General features: G+C 43.9%; 1 protein-coding gene across 1 annotated transcript in view; it reads right to left on the reverse strand.

Moving 5' to 3' along the window:
- Positions 1-1,832: 1,832 nt before the first annotated feature.
- fkbp16 (FKBP prolyl isomerase 16) overlaps positions 1,833-19,236 on the reverse strand; it is a 40,810-nt gene continuing 23,406 nt past the window's right edge. The window contains exons 6-10 of the mRNA XM_036544288.1: positions 9,498-9,715; positions 6,861-7,042; positions 6,350-6,427; positions 2,031-2,171; positions 1,833-1,919 (exon numbers count right to left, since the gene is read on the reverse strand). Of these exons, the coding sequence (XP_036400181.1) occupies positions 1,833-1,919; positions 2,031-2,171; positions 6,350-6,427; positions 6,861-7,042; positions 9,498-9,715 (706 nt within the window). The remainder of the gene's footprint in view (positions 1,920-2,030; positions 2,172-6,349; positions 6,428-6,860; positions 7,043-9,497; positions 9,716-19,236) is intronic.

Below are 19,236 nucleotides of genomic sequence, written 5' to 3' on the forward strand. Positions count from 1 at the left end.
GTGGTTTACACAGTGCATCTAATAAAGTGGCATGAGAAGTTGCACCAACAGCACACCACTAATCACATAGGAACAAGCGTTAGTGTGCAATCCCAAGTGGGTGCCTAGATTGGCAAGTGAAATGTAGTGTAGGGATGATACCGTTCCAAATATAATGTTAACACATACCCTAAAGTAACCCTCCACATATCTAATTATGTAAAATTCTATAGTAAACATCCACATATATAATTAAATATAGGGAGAGGGAAAAGTCACACTTGGGTTGGGGGGTCTGAAGAGCTGGGTCTTCAGTCTGCGAGGAAAGATGGCCAGTATGTCGGCTGTCCTGACTAATAAGAAGCTCGTTTGACCACATATAAGCCAAGACGCATAGTGAACACAACCAGGATGTAAGGGGACGAGAGAGGGGGACAGTTAAGCTCAGTCCTGAAGCTCAGCGCAGTAGTCTGGCCATGTGTGGCGCTGGACAATTGATTGAAGATTGATATTGAAGAGCTGGCTAACACCAGCACTTTGAAGTGGATGCAAGCTGTCACCAGTAGCCAGTGAAGAGAAATCGGGAACGGTGAGACATTTGTGAATTTGGGGACATTGTGGAGCAACGGAGCAGCAGCATTCTGAACAAGCTGCAGAGGTTTGATTGCACATACAGGGAGGTTTTCCCTGTCATCTCTTGTGATGCATATAATAAGCAGACCTGAACTGTATGGCAAAATAACTATTCCATCACATCTCCCTCATGTAAGTGTACATTAAAGCTGATTTCACAAACAATCACAATCATTTACGTTCCATTGTGATGGAAGTAGCTCTGGATAAGAGCGTCAACTAAATGCATGTAATGTAAATGTACATGTAATGTCATAAACATGGATGGCTGAAAAAAATGTATGGCTCCACAGTTCTTGGGATAATAAATGAGTATTACATTTTGACAAGATATTTAATGTGGCTCTTTCACAATAGCACTGGTAAGTTCCAGCTCCTTCTCTGGATCAGGCTGGCCTGCACTCTCCCATTCATTCACATAAATATTTGATTAAATTATAGCCTTTAAACTGGAAGACTACTACATTTGATTTGCTATATGTAGCAGAATAGCAGAATCCCTAATATCACCTTTGATGGCAGATATCTTGTTTGGCTTTCAACAACACATTCAAACCAGCAAATAAAAGTGAAACCTACCATTGAATACATAAATAAAATAAAATAAGCAGACATCTCTTCAGACACATTTGCATTTTCATTGATTTATTACTTTTAGCTTTGGTCAAGAAGTATTTTTTTATCAGACAGGTAAAAGCGGGACCTGGCGTTTTCAGTCCTAAAAAAACACACATGTATTTATTGTGCCAAAGTGTAACAAAAAGAAAGTGTGATAAATACATTTTGTGTAGCTACTGATTATCCCAAAACTAAGATATAACATGAAGCTTATATTTTATAAAAAAAACTTTCTCAGACTATGGTTGCAGGTCAGTGTAAGACCTTGACAGCTGCTTGTAGTGTTTCTTCCTGTGTAATTATGCCTGTTCTTCCGTCTTTGGGTCATTAACCTGCAACAGCCAACACCGATCATCTTCAGGTCAATAACCTTGAGTGACCATATGGATGACCCTGCAGCAGCACCCTCAGACAAGCCTTGTGCATTGCCTTTTACAGAATTCACAACACTGTTGTTATTATGTAATGTGAATGGTGGTGCTGCTTCTCCACAGTACAGGTTTAAAGTCCACAAAAAGTGACCCTTGTTTCTTCTTTTTGGTCAGTTTCCCTATATATATATATATACCCTTGTCCTTTTTCTGGTCTTGTACGGGAGGTAGTTAGTTTCGGGCGGTCAGAACCAGTGACGCCACTAAACTGCCCATGGCCACCACCAGAGCGCCAAGCAGGAGTTTCCAAGACATTCCCTGAAACACCAAGAGACACAAAATGAAAAAGATAAAAAGGATGTTCTGCTTAGCTGAGGTAGAAAAAAATCTTGAGAGTTCGTTTTCAATAGGCACGACTCAGTGGCTTACTGAGGGAGGCTTCTTTTTGGAAGGGGTGAGAAAGGGGGCAATATTTTCCCCAAGCACCTCAGCAGGTTTGGGTTTCCATTTCTGAGTCTCACTGTCCCCAGCTTGCCTCTTCACCAGCTTTGACAGTTCAACATGGATAGCCTGACAACACAGAACAGAGGGGTATGACAGTTAAACCACTGAAGTCATAAATGCCTATATTGTGTTACATTAGTGTGTTGTGTTAATGTTCAGTTATGTGTAATATTCTTGAAAAAAAGTAAAAAAAAAAATTAGCTACAATGCATTACCTACAACATTACCCTTTGTTTCTAATCTAATGCAGTCATCGTTGAAGTGTCATAGTTGTAATGTCTCCCTGCATACCAGCAGGTGGCAGTATAGACAAAGGTAAATGCAGAAGCTGCAGTTTGGAATGAATCCATAATGTGAAACACCCCCACACTATATCTTACACAACGTCTGGTAGTGTTTTTGAAGGTCATTTTCAGGGTAAGGCTTTGGCAGGTGTGCCAAATTGATTGTGTAACACATGACAATCCTATTAAGCAAGTTTATTTATGGGTCAGAGTTTGATCAATCAACAATGCAAGAGCAAAACATTCAGAAAGATCAGCAGAGGTTGGAACAGACATAGTTCTTAAAAAAACAAACAAAAACAAACTTGACTTTTTTTTAAATGGTCGCTTGTAATGCTCATGTAAACCAAAAATGACAGCTAGCCTAACATGCTTCACTAGTTGAGCTTCACACAGTATTCATGCATATATGTACTGTATTTACACATTTTTAGATTCAGCTAAAACATTAAGATATAGGTAAGAGAAACATCTAACATTATCCTCTTTTTCTTAGATTAGCAAGATGATGTTCAGATAACAACAGGTTTTTAACATTCAGCTTGTTTGCTGTCTTCAGGTGCCTCTACAGTGAAATTGTTTGATCACTTAGTAAAAATAATGTTCAGCTCTGTGTTGGAGTTTGGCGAGTCAGGGGGTGTGTTGGGGATTCAGAACTAGTTGTTTACCACATCTTTGAGCATGCAGGTGCTTCCTAGTGAAAAGGTCAGAAAGTACCGAGAGTAACATTGGGTTTGGTTCTGGGAATCTGACAGAAATTTGATTAAATATAAACCTCAACATTCCTTATGCATATGTATGTGTGTATGTATGTATGTATGTATGTGTGTATGTATATATGTGTGTATGTGTATTTACACATTTAATTTAATGTGGTTATAATACAAGAACATCTTTCACACTCACGCCTGTGGAGGAAAGCATATCTTAAGCCTTTAAAAACCATTACAGCTCCTACCCATATGACCAGCTCTGCCACGATTCTGCCTGCTTTCTGGCTCATTGATCTGAAGTGGATGCTCCATGCTCTCAGCTCCACTCTCACTCTGGCTTCACCAACACACCCACACACACACACACACACACACACACACACACACACACACACACACACACACATACACTCACGCACACACACAGACTCAGCAAAGAGCAAGCCACGTCTAGACAAGTATCATAACTTAAGACGCAACTTAAGACATCTTAACTTTAAGCATATGCTCCCTCTGTAATAACACCCCTGGCTCAGTGCTGAAGAAAACAATCTACCCCCAGGAGAAATAAAGCACAGTTGGGGGGAGATGGCGTCTTTGAGATTCAAAAATAAAACACATCTGCATTAACATGACATTCGTTATCATGATCACTTACAAACATGATCAAGTACAAACAAGACTAGGTTCACATACAGACCTAGCATTCATAATCCTAGAGGAAGAAGATTTCACTCGAATTTAAGTTTGACTGCTTATCTGTGCGAATCCCTCCGGCCCAGCTCGCCGAGGGAAGCGTTTAAGTGTAGCAGCAGGGTAATAATGAAAAGAGACATGTCGGGCTGACCCACACTCTTTCGAAGACTCCTGCTTATTTCCTCACTTGATACAAATGTCAGCCTCCGGCAATAGGCCTCCCCTGCAAAATCTCTGTTTCACATGAGCAATCTGAAGTACAGGTCTGCATTTAGTGACAAAAGTCTTACTTTCACAAAGTACTGTGTCTCCAGCTGGGGAAAAGCGTGACCTTAAATAGTTATAATTATTATGGTTTGTTTTATTGCGCAATGGCAGAGCTTAGATTGAGCTCTGTAATTTGATAAGGTAGGTAGGTAATTACTGGTAGATGTGCGTGATTTCCTCCAATGCAGATGACATGGCATGGAGTCAGAGATTTGAGTGGTTGAAAGGACACGATTTTTTGCATGTGTGGATTGTTTTTTATTTTAACTTCAGCTCTTAGTACACTCCGTGACTGTATTTTTAGTGCAAGTATACACATACCTCCTTTTTTAACATATGGCTGAATAACTGGTCTAACAGATATTTAAAATACTTTTTTTGCTAGTTTGACTCCCCTATACTTGAACTGCAGCCAAAGAGAAAATATTCAAATCAGCACATGGACATGTTCAAAACTGGTTCTTTAACTTTTTAGCTATATGACTATATACATGACTTACCACCCTCCAGGTCCTCACAATATTGTGCAGTTCTCTCCCAGATCTAATAGACAGTATCATTATTGTTGGTATGAATATGAATATGCCTACAGCATTGTAGAGAAACTCAGCTGATGCTAAAACAGCATTTCATTAAGTCTGCAACTTTTCCACTGTGTTAGGATGGCATTCACTGTCTGTTGATAACCCCTGGCATGATGGTAGCTGTTGGGTTGTGCCAGGGGGGCTTTTTAGGTTACTCATGCTGGGTTCATAGAAGGCCAGTCATAGGATGGATAGACTGCCCGATGTCTGAATCCCTGTAAAACAATCTTAAACCGCATTGTTGTTTCTTACAGATGTGCTTGTTTATTTGTTTGCTTACATGTCATGGGATCGGGGGCTAGCCTACAGTATTGGTAACTTTCATATGACAGTTTCATCCTTTACCAAGACAAAAACATGAAGTGACGTCTACGCATGAGAGTGATAAACAGAGAGAACTCAATTTTTTTTTTAAATGTAGGGGGTGCCAATTATGTAACGGCACCTCAAGATTCAAGCGCATTCCTCTGGCGACTTCCCACAATCACCCTGGGGACAGAGTCACGATTGTTGCAGCTGTATCTGCACGTGCATTAATGTTCCTCAGATGTGGCGGAGAACAAACAAAGGCCTTATGCCCGAAGGGGTTTCCCTAAAGCATCTGTGCTGCCTCCGGCTGCAGTGAGACTCTGGAGAGCTGTGATATCTGTGGGTCAGGGTGGAGGGTTTACCTGGCAGAGCTACAGCCACAGGAGCAAGACCAGACAGGCGCTGATACTATCAGCGTCGAAGGGAACTGAGCAGGTAACCTGCGATCGGTGGCTGGAGGGGACGTTGCTATGCCCCACTGCAGGGACTTTATGCCTCTGTGGTGTGAAATGTTATGTTTGGCTCGGCTTTTCTTTTTTTTCCCCCCTTTGTTCAACCCATCAACACAATCTGTTATGAGCTATGAGGCTTCCTCTGGTCGTTGGAAAAACAGATTTTGCTCCATTGAGTTCACCAAAGCGTGCACTGAAGGAGCAAAAGCAACTGGAATTGTTTTTGAAACACTACCGTTATTGGTTCAAGATTTTTCCATTTCTGTGTTTGTACAGTTTCAACTAGTTTCTTTTTTTAAAACCTCTTCCTGTAAACAAGTCACGTGAGAAAGCGCAGAGAGAATATTGTTAAGACAAGGACATGTTCTATAGTGGAAACCTTGCACTGTGGCCAGATATGACATATAACACACTTCATTTCAAAAGTCAATTATATTTCTGGCAATAATCAGAATTTTGAGGAAAACAAAACAAGACTAAATGGCACAGTAAATCTGGAGCGGTGGTGTCACACCCTGTTTAAAAATAGCGTCACCGTCCTCACTTCATCTGGGTTACTCAAACACGTTGGGCGTTGTTTGCATTTATAACCAGCTTAATCAAAACAGACCCATCTCTCACCGCATATTAATTAGAGGCTGGTGGGACAGGAGCGCGGTGAAGGCAGCACATTCAACAACATTCCACGTGTTGCATGTGCAGCATCTGCAGCCAGCCACCTACGACTGAGGTAGGAACAGACGGAGCTGTGAGGAATCGCACAGAGGACAGATTCTGGCAGAGGGGAGCAGGGGGCTGGCTGACTGGGAAGGATAGACCTGGGTAAGGAAACGGGGGGGACTGGCCAGACTGGGGACACTGGGAATGGGAGAGAGTTCTGACTGACCAAGCTTGAGCGACTGGCAGCCAGGGATCTCCAGCTGTGCCTGCCTCACCCACCTTGGTCGAGGGCTCCAGCTTCAGGGCCTTTTTCAGGGTATCCATGGCCTCCTGGTACTCCCCCTTGTCGGACAGCAGCTGCAACCAAAGAGGTCTCTCAAACGGGCCCACGGCCACAGGCCACCAAAAGCATCACAACATGCTCTTCTTTAACATGGATTTTTTTCAACAATATTTCTGATATATTACCGATAGTGTACATTTTATAAAGTTACATTTTTCATCATGTTTATGGATAATTCTAAAGTTGTAAATAATTATGTTTCATAAAAAGATAGCATTTTTGTTAAATGTGGCATAAAAGTGATATTTAGCTTAGATACAATCAAATACATGCTCATCTAAATCTGCTCTATATTACATTTGACACTCAGAAACAATGACACACAGACAGTTTAGAGGCGTCAGTGGTGTAGTCTTTAAAAATGTCATGTGCACTTTACATATCTATGTCGATGAAAGATTATTGTCCTCTGAAATGGGGTGTGGTGATGCAGTCACGTGATGATACCTTTCCCTTCCTGTAAAGGGCTTTGACATTCTGGGGGTCCAGGAGCAGCACATCCTGGCTGGTTTGCAGTGCATCTTCTACCTGCTCCAGCTTTATCTGTGCGGCTGCCAGGTTGTTGAGACACTTGACCCTGTACTCCTGCACCTCCTCCTCTTCCTCCACGACCACGGCACTCTCACCATCTGCATGAGCGACAGAAGGCAGAGCTGCTCATGCCTGTACCTGTATATCCACACTGCACACCTGTATACTTGCACACCCACTCTGCACAACTGGATACCTGCACACACACATCATCCACCTGTATACCTGCTTACCAACACAGCACGCCTGTATACGTTCACACCTACACTGCACACCTGTATACCTGCATACCTGCACATCTGTATACATTCACACCTACACTGCACAACTGCACACACCTGCACACCCATACTGCACACAGTTACACTGCACACATGCACACCCACACACTGAATATCTGTACATTTGCATATCTGCACAGGCAGCAGTTGAATATCCTCATGTCTGTAGGCTGGGGTAGAAGGCAGAGAACTTAATATTGAGAATTTTGCGATTCCAGTCTTCAAAATGGTTATATTTTGTCAAGGAAACACTCCTTTCCTATGTTGGATTATGGTTTTTGAATAGCTACTTTATTTAATTGTGCTCTCTAGCAGTTAGATTATGGCAATTTAAGTTTTCTGCTTATATTATCTGCTTATGTTAAAATATATCATCTGTGCCACCATAATTTAACAAGTGCAGAAGGTACTGAGTTATTTTCCTCTCTCCTGAGCAGCACTAAAGATGAGGTTAGCATTTTGTGTTTGGAGCCTTTTTGCATACGATTTCCCACTGATAGCAGGGCTGGGAAGCTCCTGTATCTCTGGGGTTTGCAGGAGAGACAGAGGGGGTTTGCAGGAGAGACAGAGGGGGTGGGGGACCACCCACGTGTCCCCCAGTCCTTTTGTGATGCGTATTCCCTGCGTCTCTGTCCCTCCTGGTGCCAGCTTCATATTCACAATAAAGGAGGTAACGCCTGCTGGCGAAACAGGAAGAGGAGCTCTTGGCATTAGAGGCAATTCCCACCGTCTGCTTGTATTTAGCCACAGAAAAATTCACAATAATGTGATTACAGCGGGGTCCTGTGGCTGCCCTGAGTCCGTCTGTAAGAGTCCATAGCTATGAGTTGAGAAGGATCCTCTCCAGATGCTGCCGATTAATTGATATGATCAGGAAGCCAGGGAGGGGGTGTCAGCGTGAGCAGAATGTGGCAGGATATTGGTTACTTAAACAGGAATGTCAACTAAAAACTCCTTAATCTTTTATACTGAAAAACTGGAGGAAAAGGCAGGTACAGTATGCGAACAATTGAGTAGCTAATCAACTGTAAAAGGTGTGTGTGGGGGGGTGGGGGGTGGTAATTTAGGATTAGGGTGAGCCAGTTTGGGGAATTGACCAGGAAATTGGGATTACACCAGATAGATGACGTATTGTGATCCAGAGCACAGCTCTAGTGACAGGTGAAAGTATACCTACAGCTATTGAGATGGTCTCACTTCCACTGACTGTAAGCTAGAGGAGCTCTGGGTAGAACAAGCTTCAGAAAGTTCAATGCTGGCAACGGCTTGTAAAGTCTATTACAAATATTTAAAACATGTTTATATTGAATGAGTAATGGATGTTCTGCACTTTATTTGAAAAGAAGAATCACAGTGAGGACATAACCAGGGGTTGTGACCCCCTGGGTCAGGCAATACAGCGGCAGAGATAGTTAATTAGCGCCGAGAGAGTGGGGCGACTCTCTAGGTCACCCTGCACTTCCCACTTCATCATCTCATTTCCGCTGAGTATCTCTCACCCGCCTGGTTCTGCCTTTGCGGTAATTAAGGAGATTAAGTATGGGGGAGGCGGGGGAAGGGAAATAATTTGCTGATTTATTATGTTTGATGATTTTGACGTGATTTGCGAGATGTGAGATATGTGACTGAATTATGCATCCTGTCCCGGCCGGTCCTTTTCGCTGTGGCCCTGCATTCTGATGACATGATTAGGGGGGGGGTGGACGGGTGGAGGGTAATGGACTGAGTATTATGCTGAAGGAGCGGGGATGTGCCTCTCAACAACAGCCTCCCCTCTCCCAGTTGGTGTGCCTCCACTTCCATGCAGTTACACGCTTTACTCTGTGTCAGGAGTGATGAGGCAGAGGGCCTTATAGGTGAAGGAACTGCGCTCCTATATAGCAGGTTGTGTGTTTCACTCCTCAGCTGGACTCCACTATTGCATCATTGCGCAGGGTACTCAGCCTGAACTGTTTCAGTAAATACACGGCTGTAGGAACAGACAATATGTTGAATGTGAAAATTGGAAGTCAGCTAAGTAAATGGCTAACCGTGACACACAATAATGAAATAGAACTCAGTGTAAACAAATTTTTCTGCATTTCCATGAACAGTGCATTTGTTCATTTGGAATACATTAGGGTATTGCATGCAATTCCCATATGGAATAAAATGATGGAATGCGCTACACACAGAAATATACAAACTGCTGATGCGTCCGATATCACCAGGCACGCATCTGCTTGGATGTGTGCCTGGTGATATCTGCAGGGCCAAACGGGGGGATAATTACCTCTGACGCGTGTGTTCAGGACGTCCAGTGCCATGCGGTAGGACCGAGCTGCCAAGGTGAACTCCTCCCTCTGGAAGTAGAAGTTTCCTCGCTCCCGTTTCTGGTTGCCGATCCTGATCCGGTCGGGGATAGGGAGGTCCAGGGGGTCTTGCTTGTCTCTGATATCCAGGAGCTGGATTTGGTAGAGCAGGGGGGCCCACGCTGGGATGTCCAGATCCCTGCCAAAGACAAGCGTACGCATGCTTACCTCAGAGAAACCGCTGGGACCCTGCCAAAATCTCATCATAGATCAGGCCAAATGCTTTGATGAGTAAAGGTATTAATCCTCTCAACTTCAACCAACCTCCCCCAAACCCCCTACCCCATCCCCATGCACTTTCATTGTTCCTATAACAGAGCAATTTATTAGCATATCCACCTCAAACAACACCCACTCGATCTGCAGTCCCCCAAATATCGCCAATTCCCACTGCCACCACTCACTGCCCCCCCATACTGCAGCTTGATTCATTCTCCTTGATACACTTACGGCTTTTTACACCTTAGTCACGGCCGCTGCCAAAAGGAATGTGGGAAAGTGTGGCTAATGTGCCCTCCACCAAACAGACTCACACACGCACGTACACGCAAGCTTGCCCACCAGCAAACACACATACATACACATACATAGGCATGCTTGGGGACACAAACATGCTAACATGTCCAAACATGTCATTGTCCAAACTCAACAGAGCCAAAGAGAGAATTCAATCAAAGTTATCAGGGATGTATCACATCATTTGTTTTTATGCTTTTACCATTCATTCCATCCTTATACTTCACATGGGGCTTGTTATACTGTGACAACATCTGCAGTTATTTTTTGCACCTGTCACTCCTGCAGTGCACCACAATGAAGTGGGAACCAATTATAATTGGCGAATCTCCTGACATCATCCATATATGGTGCCAAAGAGCAGTGAGATGAGGAAACCCTGCCAATATTGCTGGCTACCTTAGCAGAACAAAGCCAGTTTGCTATGCCACTGTGGGCTCCAAATCATGGTGATGTTGGGGGGATCATATTGGGGGTCTTGCTGGCTGAGCCCTTTGGAAACCCCCTCACACCGTTCCTTTCCCTGTTTCCAGATAGGCAATCAGAGGAGGAATGACTGCACAGTGCATCAATTCAAAAACTCAAGAACCAGTGCTGGCTGCCTAAATTTACATACAAAAATAGCGCTGCACGAAATGCATGATTGATTTTGATCAACCTCACAGGCAATCAATCCGATAGCACAGTGGTCCCCCAACATCAGTGTTATATATCACTAAAGTTCAGCCAAAGTGCAACAAAATTACAGAGCTCCCTCAGGCAAGAGCGTTATTAGCAGGTTTCATCACCTTCAACACACAGCACATGGGTTTTTACACGTGTCCAGGGCTCTCTGTGATTTTTTTCAGTCATTAAGCCCCGGTAACCAGGGCAGCTCTGCTTTTGTGAGAACGCCCCTCCTCTCACCTGCGTGACCCGCTGCTGCCACCAGCCACCTGATTGGACGGAGATGTTTTGCGAAGGAGCGGAAAAAAGAAAGGCCCAGAAATGAGAACAGATGGGCTCAGGCGCTTTAGGTCCCGTCATACTGACTTCATTGTGAAGTGTGAACGCTTTAGCAGCGTGTGTTACACACTGCGGTCAGGTTACGAGGGCGGAGGGCGACAGCAGACAAACCCTGCCCGTCTGGGTCTGTCTTGTTTTTCTCTTGACCACAGCTGTGTTCAGGGCCTGGCGCCCTGTCAGAGCTCGGCTATTTTTGTCTCCCGGCACAATCGCTGCCACCTGGCAGCTCGGGCCGCGGGGCCACGGTCAGAAAACAAACGCGGTGAGTGCGGCGGCGACCCTGTGCTGTGTGAGAGAGGGCTCTCTCAGGCAGGGGCCGAGGCGACCTCCGTGGCCACTCCCTCTCCAGAGGCTTCCTGCTGACCGCTCTCTCCACTGTACAGAGCTCTTTGTCTTGTCTGTGAGCATTTCTGGAGCAGACAAAACCGCTCTGCAGGTGGGAGACATCCCTTCATAGGACACACTGCCTAGAAAGAGTGTCAGAGCACATCATATTTTCAGTTCTACCTGTCCTTGTGACTGCAGCACAACAACCCTTCAGTGCAGAAGAAGTATATGCTTTTGTAATACCCTTAATGGTCCTTTCTGGCATACCGTGAAGCTACAATAATCTTGGGTTTTTTATGTGTATTCCCTAACCTCTTGTCACAAGTGTTTGTGAAAGCTTTAGAAGATACACTGTAGACAGTAGAATAAGCTAGGCAGTAGACAGTACATCATTTGGCTGAAAGAGAATCTCATCTATGGCACTATGGGTTCACTCTAATCTGGGCAGTTCTAAACTTCAGCCATTGCTTTGAGGAACCAGATTGATTTTATTCTGTTTTTAAATTTAAATAAAAACCCATTAATGCAGGTGAAGGCGTTAGGAAAATAATAAGTGAGCTAGCCAGATTACAGCGTCTTCAGATATTGACGTTGACATGAAAGCGCAAATCACACTGCAGTCGGTTATTATATCTGAGCTCAGGCTGGTGCTTCACGCACAGAGCGCAGTCTGTTAGAGGCCCATTACAAGCGCACTGTCCATCCATCCCTCTGTGCCATTACAGCGAGCCACTCCATCATCCGGACAGCACGCATTCCTCACTCGGCTGTGATTGATGGCCTCTGCCGATTCCATCCAGCGTGTCCTCATAACACACTTTGGCTGGTGATCTGTTTATGTCACCGTTGACGAGACAGATACACTGAATCATACGCACAAGATGCATAGGCTTTATTTTTTGGGGAGGGTGGTTAATTAACTCTCGAACGCCTATATTTTTCGATTTACTTTTGAGGCAGGAAATAGAATCAAAACAGAAGATTAAAAATAATTTTTATTATTAAAAAAGGGGCTTTGCTAAGGTATACCAGCAATGTTTGGTATGTGCATGGTGGTCATAATGGCCAACGCACTAGGCATCACGTCTTTGGTGTGAGTTCATGACCTGTCTGCAGAAAACAAGCCTAACCCTGTCATAAATGATGATTGTGTACCACAATTCCCCTGCCACAGACCATTATTGAGCCTGTTATTGTCCATCTCCGAAGCTCCTCTATAATCAATATGTATTTTCAGCAACAGAATTGGCTTACAGGAAGCAAAATGCATTTTGCAGCAGCTCTGGAATGGACCTGGAATACTTTTATTGCATTTGTTTGCAGTATCTCAAGATATATAACCTCAGGTCACCTGGACATTTTCAACCTGTAGTTTTCATGTAGACAGGCGCACTCTTAAAGCTATTAAACAGTTATATTAAACATTGACGATATCCATATTCTCTATTCAGTTGTATTGTATATACATTAAATGTAATCTAGGCTTCATTATCACTGTTACCAAAGTTCCAGTGAATGAAATTCAGTATTTTTCCCTCCACACAATCTTGTTTTGACAGCTCAGTCCCTAATCCAACATCCCATCCGCCGGAGCCCAGAGTTTTAGAAATGTGAGGAACATCAGCCCATTTAAGCAGCAGGAAACTGGATATCTCTCAGCTGTGCAGTACTGACAGCTTCAGCTAACTCAAAATTCAGTCAGTTTTGCTCGCAGCCAATCAGCACAAGACACTCTTTGGTAACCAGTGTACACGTGATCTGCAATGTGTTCGTGAGTGAGAGCCAAGTGGCCACGAGTAGGCCACAGAATTAAATTTTAAAGCTGAGCAGAGAGAGGGGCACATTTGAGTATGAAGGTACTTTAAAGTTCATCCTAAACAGCTGTGGCCGAAAGCCTTCTAATTCAACCCTCCTGACTTCCGCGATCCTCCTCATGCACATCTGGTGTCGCCTTGAACCGCAGCTCTTGCTTTGGGTGCAGACTGCTTTGTGGTGGCTTTATTTTTGTGGTGGCTCTGTTTTCCACCACACAAGAATGATGTGCAGTAGCAGGTGAAAGGCAAGTGGGTATAAACCTCAGAATCCAAACCTAACAGCGGAACTTGAGCTCAACATCATAGGGGGTGCAGCATCCATAGTCACCCAAAGCTGATAGTCAGTGCGTATTGAGAGAGGTTAACAAGAAGAATCAACTGTCCAGTTCTTTCCAACTGTGGCTCATGACAAGACAGTAACAGCTGGATGTTTGTAAAATGTGAGGAAAGAAGAAAAATATTCTGTCTATCTGTGGGGCTTAATTATAGACTCATCTTTAAGAAACAACAACAACAGCGCTGTTATTTTGTTTTGATTCAAAGTGAAGTCAAGTGCCATGTGTTAGCGTGCATGGCTGTGGGCAAGGCAGTCAGAATCCACTGAACCTGCAGGCAAAGTTCGACCTTTCAGAGAACTCCTGCACTGGGATCATTCTGCCTCTGGGACACGTGTGTGTGTGTGTGTGTGTGTGTGTGTGTGTGTTTGTGTGTGGGTCCAGATGGGAAATGGAATGTCTTCACTTGGTGCAATGTGTTATCAATGTTTTCCATCTGTGTGGGTTTAAAAAAATAACACAAACTTCACTTTGTCCAGCAGTCACTGGAAAAATGATAATGAAACGCAAATGCACTTGCGTTTTGCCGATTTGTTGTACTGATTTGCTCATTTGTCATGCAAACGTGCCAAGTTTTGGGCACATGGAACGAGGAAGCTGTCCCCAGAAGGGCTGCATCAATCTGACGGCAGTCTTTCAGGACCACTCACTATGGTGTAACAAAAAGACTGAGAAATGTGTCTAAAATGACCTAGACTTGATCAGAACCAGTGTGACTTTATTTTTACATTATTGAATCAAACTCTCATCTGAGAATGTTTTTCTTTTGTCCGCAGCACTTTGGAAACTGCACTGTATGACGTGGATGAGTACATTTGGACTTGGCCTATGCCCCTTTTCATTGAGTGAAATGGAAAAAGACAGTGGCCAAAGTGACAAAAGTTTGGAGGCTTACTGTAGGCCCCCAAGCAAACACAAACGTGCTCATTTAACGTCAATGTGTTGTCATTTAACAAAGGGAAATGGCAGTCTTGACTTTAACAGAGTTGTCACAGACCTGCCCCCACAATATGACAGCCTTTACAAAAATCAGAATCGGAAAACACTAATTTGAGACAGTGCTTCATGCCTTTTCTGAACTTAGTCTCACACGTAAGACACAGCACAGTGCTGAAATACTCTGTTACTGTAATACTTTGTCATTTACTGTCATTTAAACAAATAGATTAACATGCTGCAGAGGTTTAATTAGGGTGACCTCATTGACAGTAATGGGCTAGCGGCTGTTATGGCCGGATAAGCCAACTGATTATTGATCTGAATGCTGGGAAGATGGTGGATTTCTCTTCAGAGTGATGTTTGGGAGAGAGTTCTTCAGGGAAAAATTAGAAATGATTACCATCACATACAGGACATACTGTTCTTTCAGTCCCGTTGACTCAGAAGGGCTTTTATCTGTTTTTTTGATCGTGTTATCACTACTGATGACATAATGAAAAAGCTGACATTGAAGAGAACACCCTCAGCGTCTCAGAGCATCTTTTCAATTACTTCACTGGCAGTCTGCTGTGTTTCTCCATGTAATTATAGTTGATAACACTTCTCATTAGCATTTTTTGCTAATTGAATGTATTTTCCTTGTATATGTTGCTGTTGAAAGTTGGAAGATATCGGTACTCCTGTTGTCACTGCCTTTAGGTAATCATCGTCATGCATGGTATTAAAATGTGTTTTTTTCATTGGGGTTGGCTATATTTTGAAATCTGACTTTCAGAGATGTGAGATAAGCGCAGGAAATAACACATGGCTGACTGAACCACCACTGAATCATTCCTGTCGCTGACAGGGCTGAGCTGCATCATTCAGCGGATGAGAACTCTACTACCTGGTATTTAAAAAGTCGAAACAGAGTCATTAGCGACATTGCAGTCTCCCAGTCACTTCAAAGTGTTGAAAGCATAACATTGCCTAACAGGATCCATGCAGTGGGGGAGACACAGCCTCCAAGAAGTAAGTGGAGTTGCCTAACAAGTTCTCAGAGGGCTGACATGCCTCTCATTAATCAATCTATCTGTCAATCAATCAATTACTCAATCAATCAGGCAAGCAAACAATCAATTGATCAATTACACTCAGACTGTCACACATTGCTTCGGAGTGAACTTTTTCAGTGAGTGGATTAGACAACAAAACATTTTAACCAATATGGGAAAAAAATACAATGATTTATGTGCCTCTTTCCTAGACAGCTGATCAAGCGAAGCTCCTCCTGCCTACACTGATTTTTGATAAGCTTTTTTGGAAGAGGGCTTGCATTGGGCCTTGCTTGGAGGGTGGCTTTAAAGAAACCCGAGCCATGACTCATACAGGAGCCCTCTTCCGCCAGAATCATGCCCACAATGTCATGTGTCATCACCATCCACAAACAGGAGGACTAACCCACCCGCTGAATCCGGAACTGCAGTCTCGCCTTGCTGAGTGTACATGTGTTCACACCCTGGCAAAACAGTAAAGATTTGCTCTTTCCCTCAGACAATTTCCATTGTGCAATTCATTGTACAACTCAACATATTGAGTCTGTCAATTTAAACATTTAAAACACTGAGGAACCACAATTACATGTACACGTGCACACACACACACACACACACACACACACACACACACACACACACCACATGCACACACGCAATTCACGTTCACTCTGCGTTGTTGCAGTGAGTAGACTTGAACTGGCTTGCCTCATATGAGTCATAATTTTAACCTGTAAATCCTAGAGGGGCTTCCTTATGAGGGAGAGTGTTGTATCATCAGAGCAACAGGTGTCATTTATAACTGAAAGCTGTGCTTCACAGTCGCAACATCCAGGCAGGTCCCATCTACTGTATTTACCACGTTAGTGTATTGCCATAGCAGATCTGGTCCCGACAGTTGAATAAATATATACAATGATTTCAATATCTACAGTGTGGCTTTCTATGGAATATTTAATGCAATATTAGAGCGCATAAATATTCTTGCACATGCTGAGGTTTTACTCCACAGGAAATTTGAAATCTTACAATGCCGCACATTAAGACGTGTGGATTTGTGGTAGTGAACAGAGAGGGGAGATGAAGAAATGTCATGTAGGCAGAAGACTGCAGCTTCAAGTCATCATATAGTCGATGTCATCGCACCCTTGGAAGAGATCATTAACCTGAATTGCTTCAGTGTGCATCTCAAGCCATGCTGATGGATAATATGTAAAATATAGGCTGTGCGTGATGGATAGGATAGGGAAAAAGGCATGTAGCCTGAAGGTTTCAGGTTCCTATTGTGGGTGGGGCACTCCTATTGTTCCCTGCTTGAATTGCCTCTGTAAATATCCAGCAGTAAAACTGCATGTGTTTAAAATGTGCTCCTTTCCATGGGTAAGAGCATATGTTGGTAAAGTAAATAACCATAAAAAGGCCATAACCCTCTCTCTCCAACAGACCACCTTGGAATGGCAAAAGCCCATCCAATCAGCTCGGAGGGACGGGTCAAAGTGGAGCAGAAACGGGAAGTGACAGCACACTCTTCTCAGCAGTGGGGCTGCCTAACTTGGCCGATCAAAACAGGACAGCTATATTCCTGTAACACTGATCTTAGACAAGGACAGCCCTCTGAATAACAACAAAATGACAACAAAAATGTCAAAGTTCTTGCAAAGGCCTGCTAGGAAATAATGAGGACATTATTTGAGTCCAGGTGGTGTCTGCTTGCAAGAGAAATGCTGGAAAGGAAGGGACAGGCTGTCTGGCTTGGCGGCAAGCCCACTCTGGTAGAGGGATCACAGTGAGTGCTTGAATGGGGAGATAAGGCCTGTTAATTAGTTGATTAGAAATCCTGTTTGGTTGGCCTCATGCGGGAGACCAGCAGCTGCATAAATGCACATTGATAAAGTATTTGACCTGCTGTTCAAATCATGCATTTCACATTTATTCACATTCATCACATTTATCTTTGTGAAATCTTTCTGTTGATATAACTTGCAAATGATATTGGTTGGTCTCTTGTCATTTTTCTGTCTTGCTCTCTCTCTCTCACTCCCTCTGTCTGTCTGTCTGTCTCTCTCTCTCTCTCTCTGTCACTCCCTCTGACTCTCTGTCTCTCTGTCTCTCTCTCTCTCTCTCTCTCTCACACACACACACACACACACACTCTTACACAGTGTCCTGTTTCTTCCTTTCCCAGACCAGTGATGACACATTCCTCCCCATGCTTAAGGCCCCGCCCGCCTCTGTGGCTTTGACTGCGGAGACAATAAGCAGGGGGGAGTGAGTCACTTCAGAAAGGCTCGGCGGACACGATCAACACGTGGAGCCGTAACAGAATCTCACAGGTGTGTGTGAAAAGGTGCTCTGTTAACTCTGTGGGGGGCTGGCCTCTGAATCACTGTGGCTGCTGGAGTGGTGCTCTCAGAGTAGCCCGACAGAGACAGCCCTGCACCCAGCCAGTGAGTCTTTCTCACCCCCCTGCCCACCACACATCCCCACAGCCACAGGTGGGGAGCGTGCTACAGGTGTCTGCCGCTGGAGTCACACCATCTGAGGCTCCACTCGCGCAGCCTGGGGGACCGTCGGCGGATCTAGCATGAGATCAGATAGGGCGTGGCTCTAAAGCGGTGATGTGCACTGCTGGGGGCTGGGCGGGGCCATTGGGTTGGGCCCGGGGTGGCCTGCAGGTCAGATGTGGGAACGTGGCACCAAACTGGTGCCATGGGAGGCCAAGTTTGGACATGTCGGGTCAGGGCGGAGGCTCCGCTGGTTGCTTGGGCTGGTTGGAGTTGCCGCCTCAGTGGAGCGAAGTTTGGTAATCAAGCGTGAGAGACATTGCACCAGGAGAATCTCCTGCTCATCCGTGCGACACCACGCTCACGCCCGTCAGGGGCTAGCCTCCAGCGCTCCTCCTATTCATATTTCATATCAATGCTCCCAGCTGTGCAGATACCACACGGCAGCTTATAACAACTCACTGGAAGTCACCTTCGGCTGATTTGTGTGCACAAGACACAGCTTGTATCATGTAGCCCAATATGATGCACCACATGCTAGATATATTTATAAGCTCTTGTCACTGGAAATAAAATTTGCCAGTAAGGAACCAGTGTTATTCTTCCTTCTTGTGCAACACGAGTAAGCAGTGTGCATGTTTTCCCTCGATTTACCACAAAAATGTGGACCCTCGATCCACTGCACAAGCGATAAGGCGTGTTTAACTTGATTGCATTCAAAATGAAAACCACCTTTTGCATCAAAGAGAATTACCCTGCTTCCTCTTTGAAGTGAACTACTGAAGGTTGTTATTCAAATACACCACAGAGTTCGAAGCTGAGATGGTTCCAAACTAGCATATGTAAATGTGATCTCAATCTGCAGCCACGCAACATTGTTTTTTAATGATGTTTTCCTTTTTAGTTTACATTAACGTAAAAAAGTTTAATATAAAGTTTTGTTTATTATAGTTAAAATTAAAATTTAGTATAATTTCACCAATTATCACGCTACACTTTTAATTCTTTCTGAGGGAAACATTCAGCTAGTTAAATTTTTTGACTAATTCTATATAACTGCTAGGCATAGGGCTAACTGCAACTGTTGCCTTTTTTCAGTGTTTCCTTGTGCAAATAATTTTAAACCTAAAACCTGACATATGTGTGCTATTTAAAATGAAAATGAAATAAAAGTATTAATTTAGTA

This window comes from Megalops cyprinoides, chromosome 13 (assembly GCF_013368585.1).
Source record: "Megalops cyprinoides isolate fMegCyp1 chromosome 13, fMegCyp1.pri, whole genome shotgun sequence".
Taxonomy (NCBI): Eukaryota; Metazoa; Chordata; class Actinopteri; order Elopiformes; family Megalopidae; genus Megalops; species Megalops cyprinoides.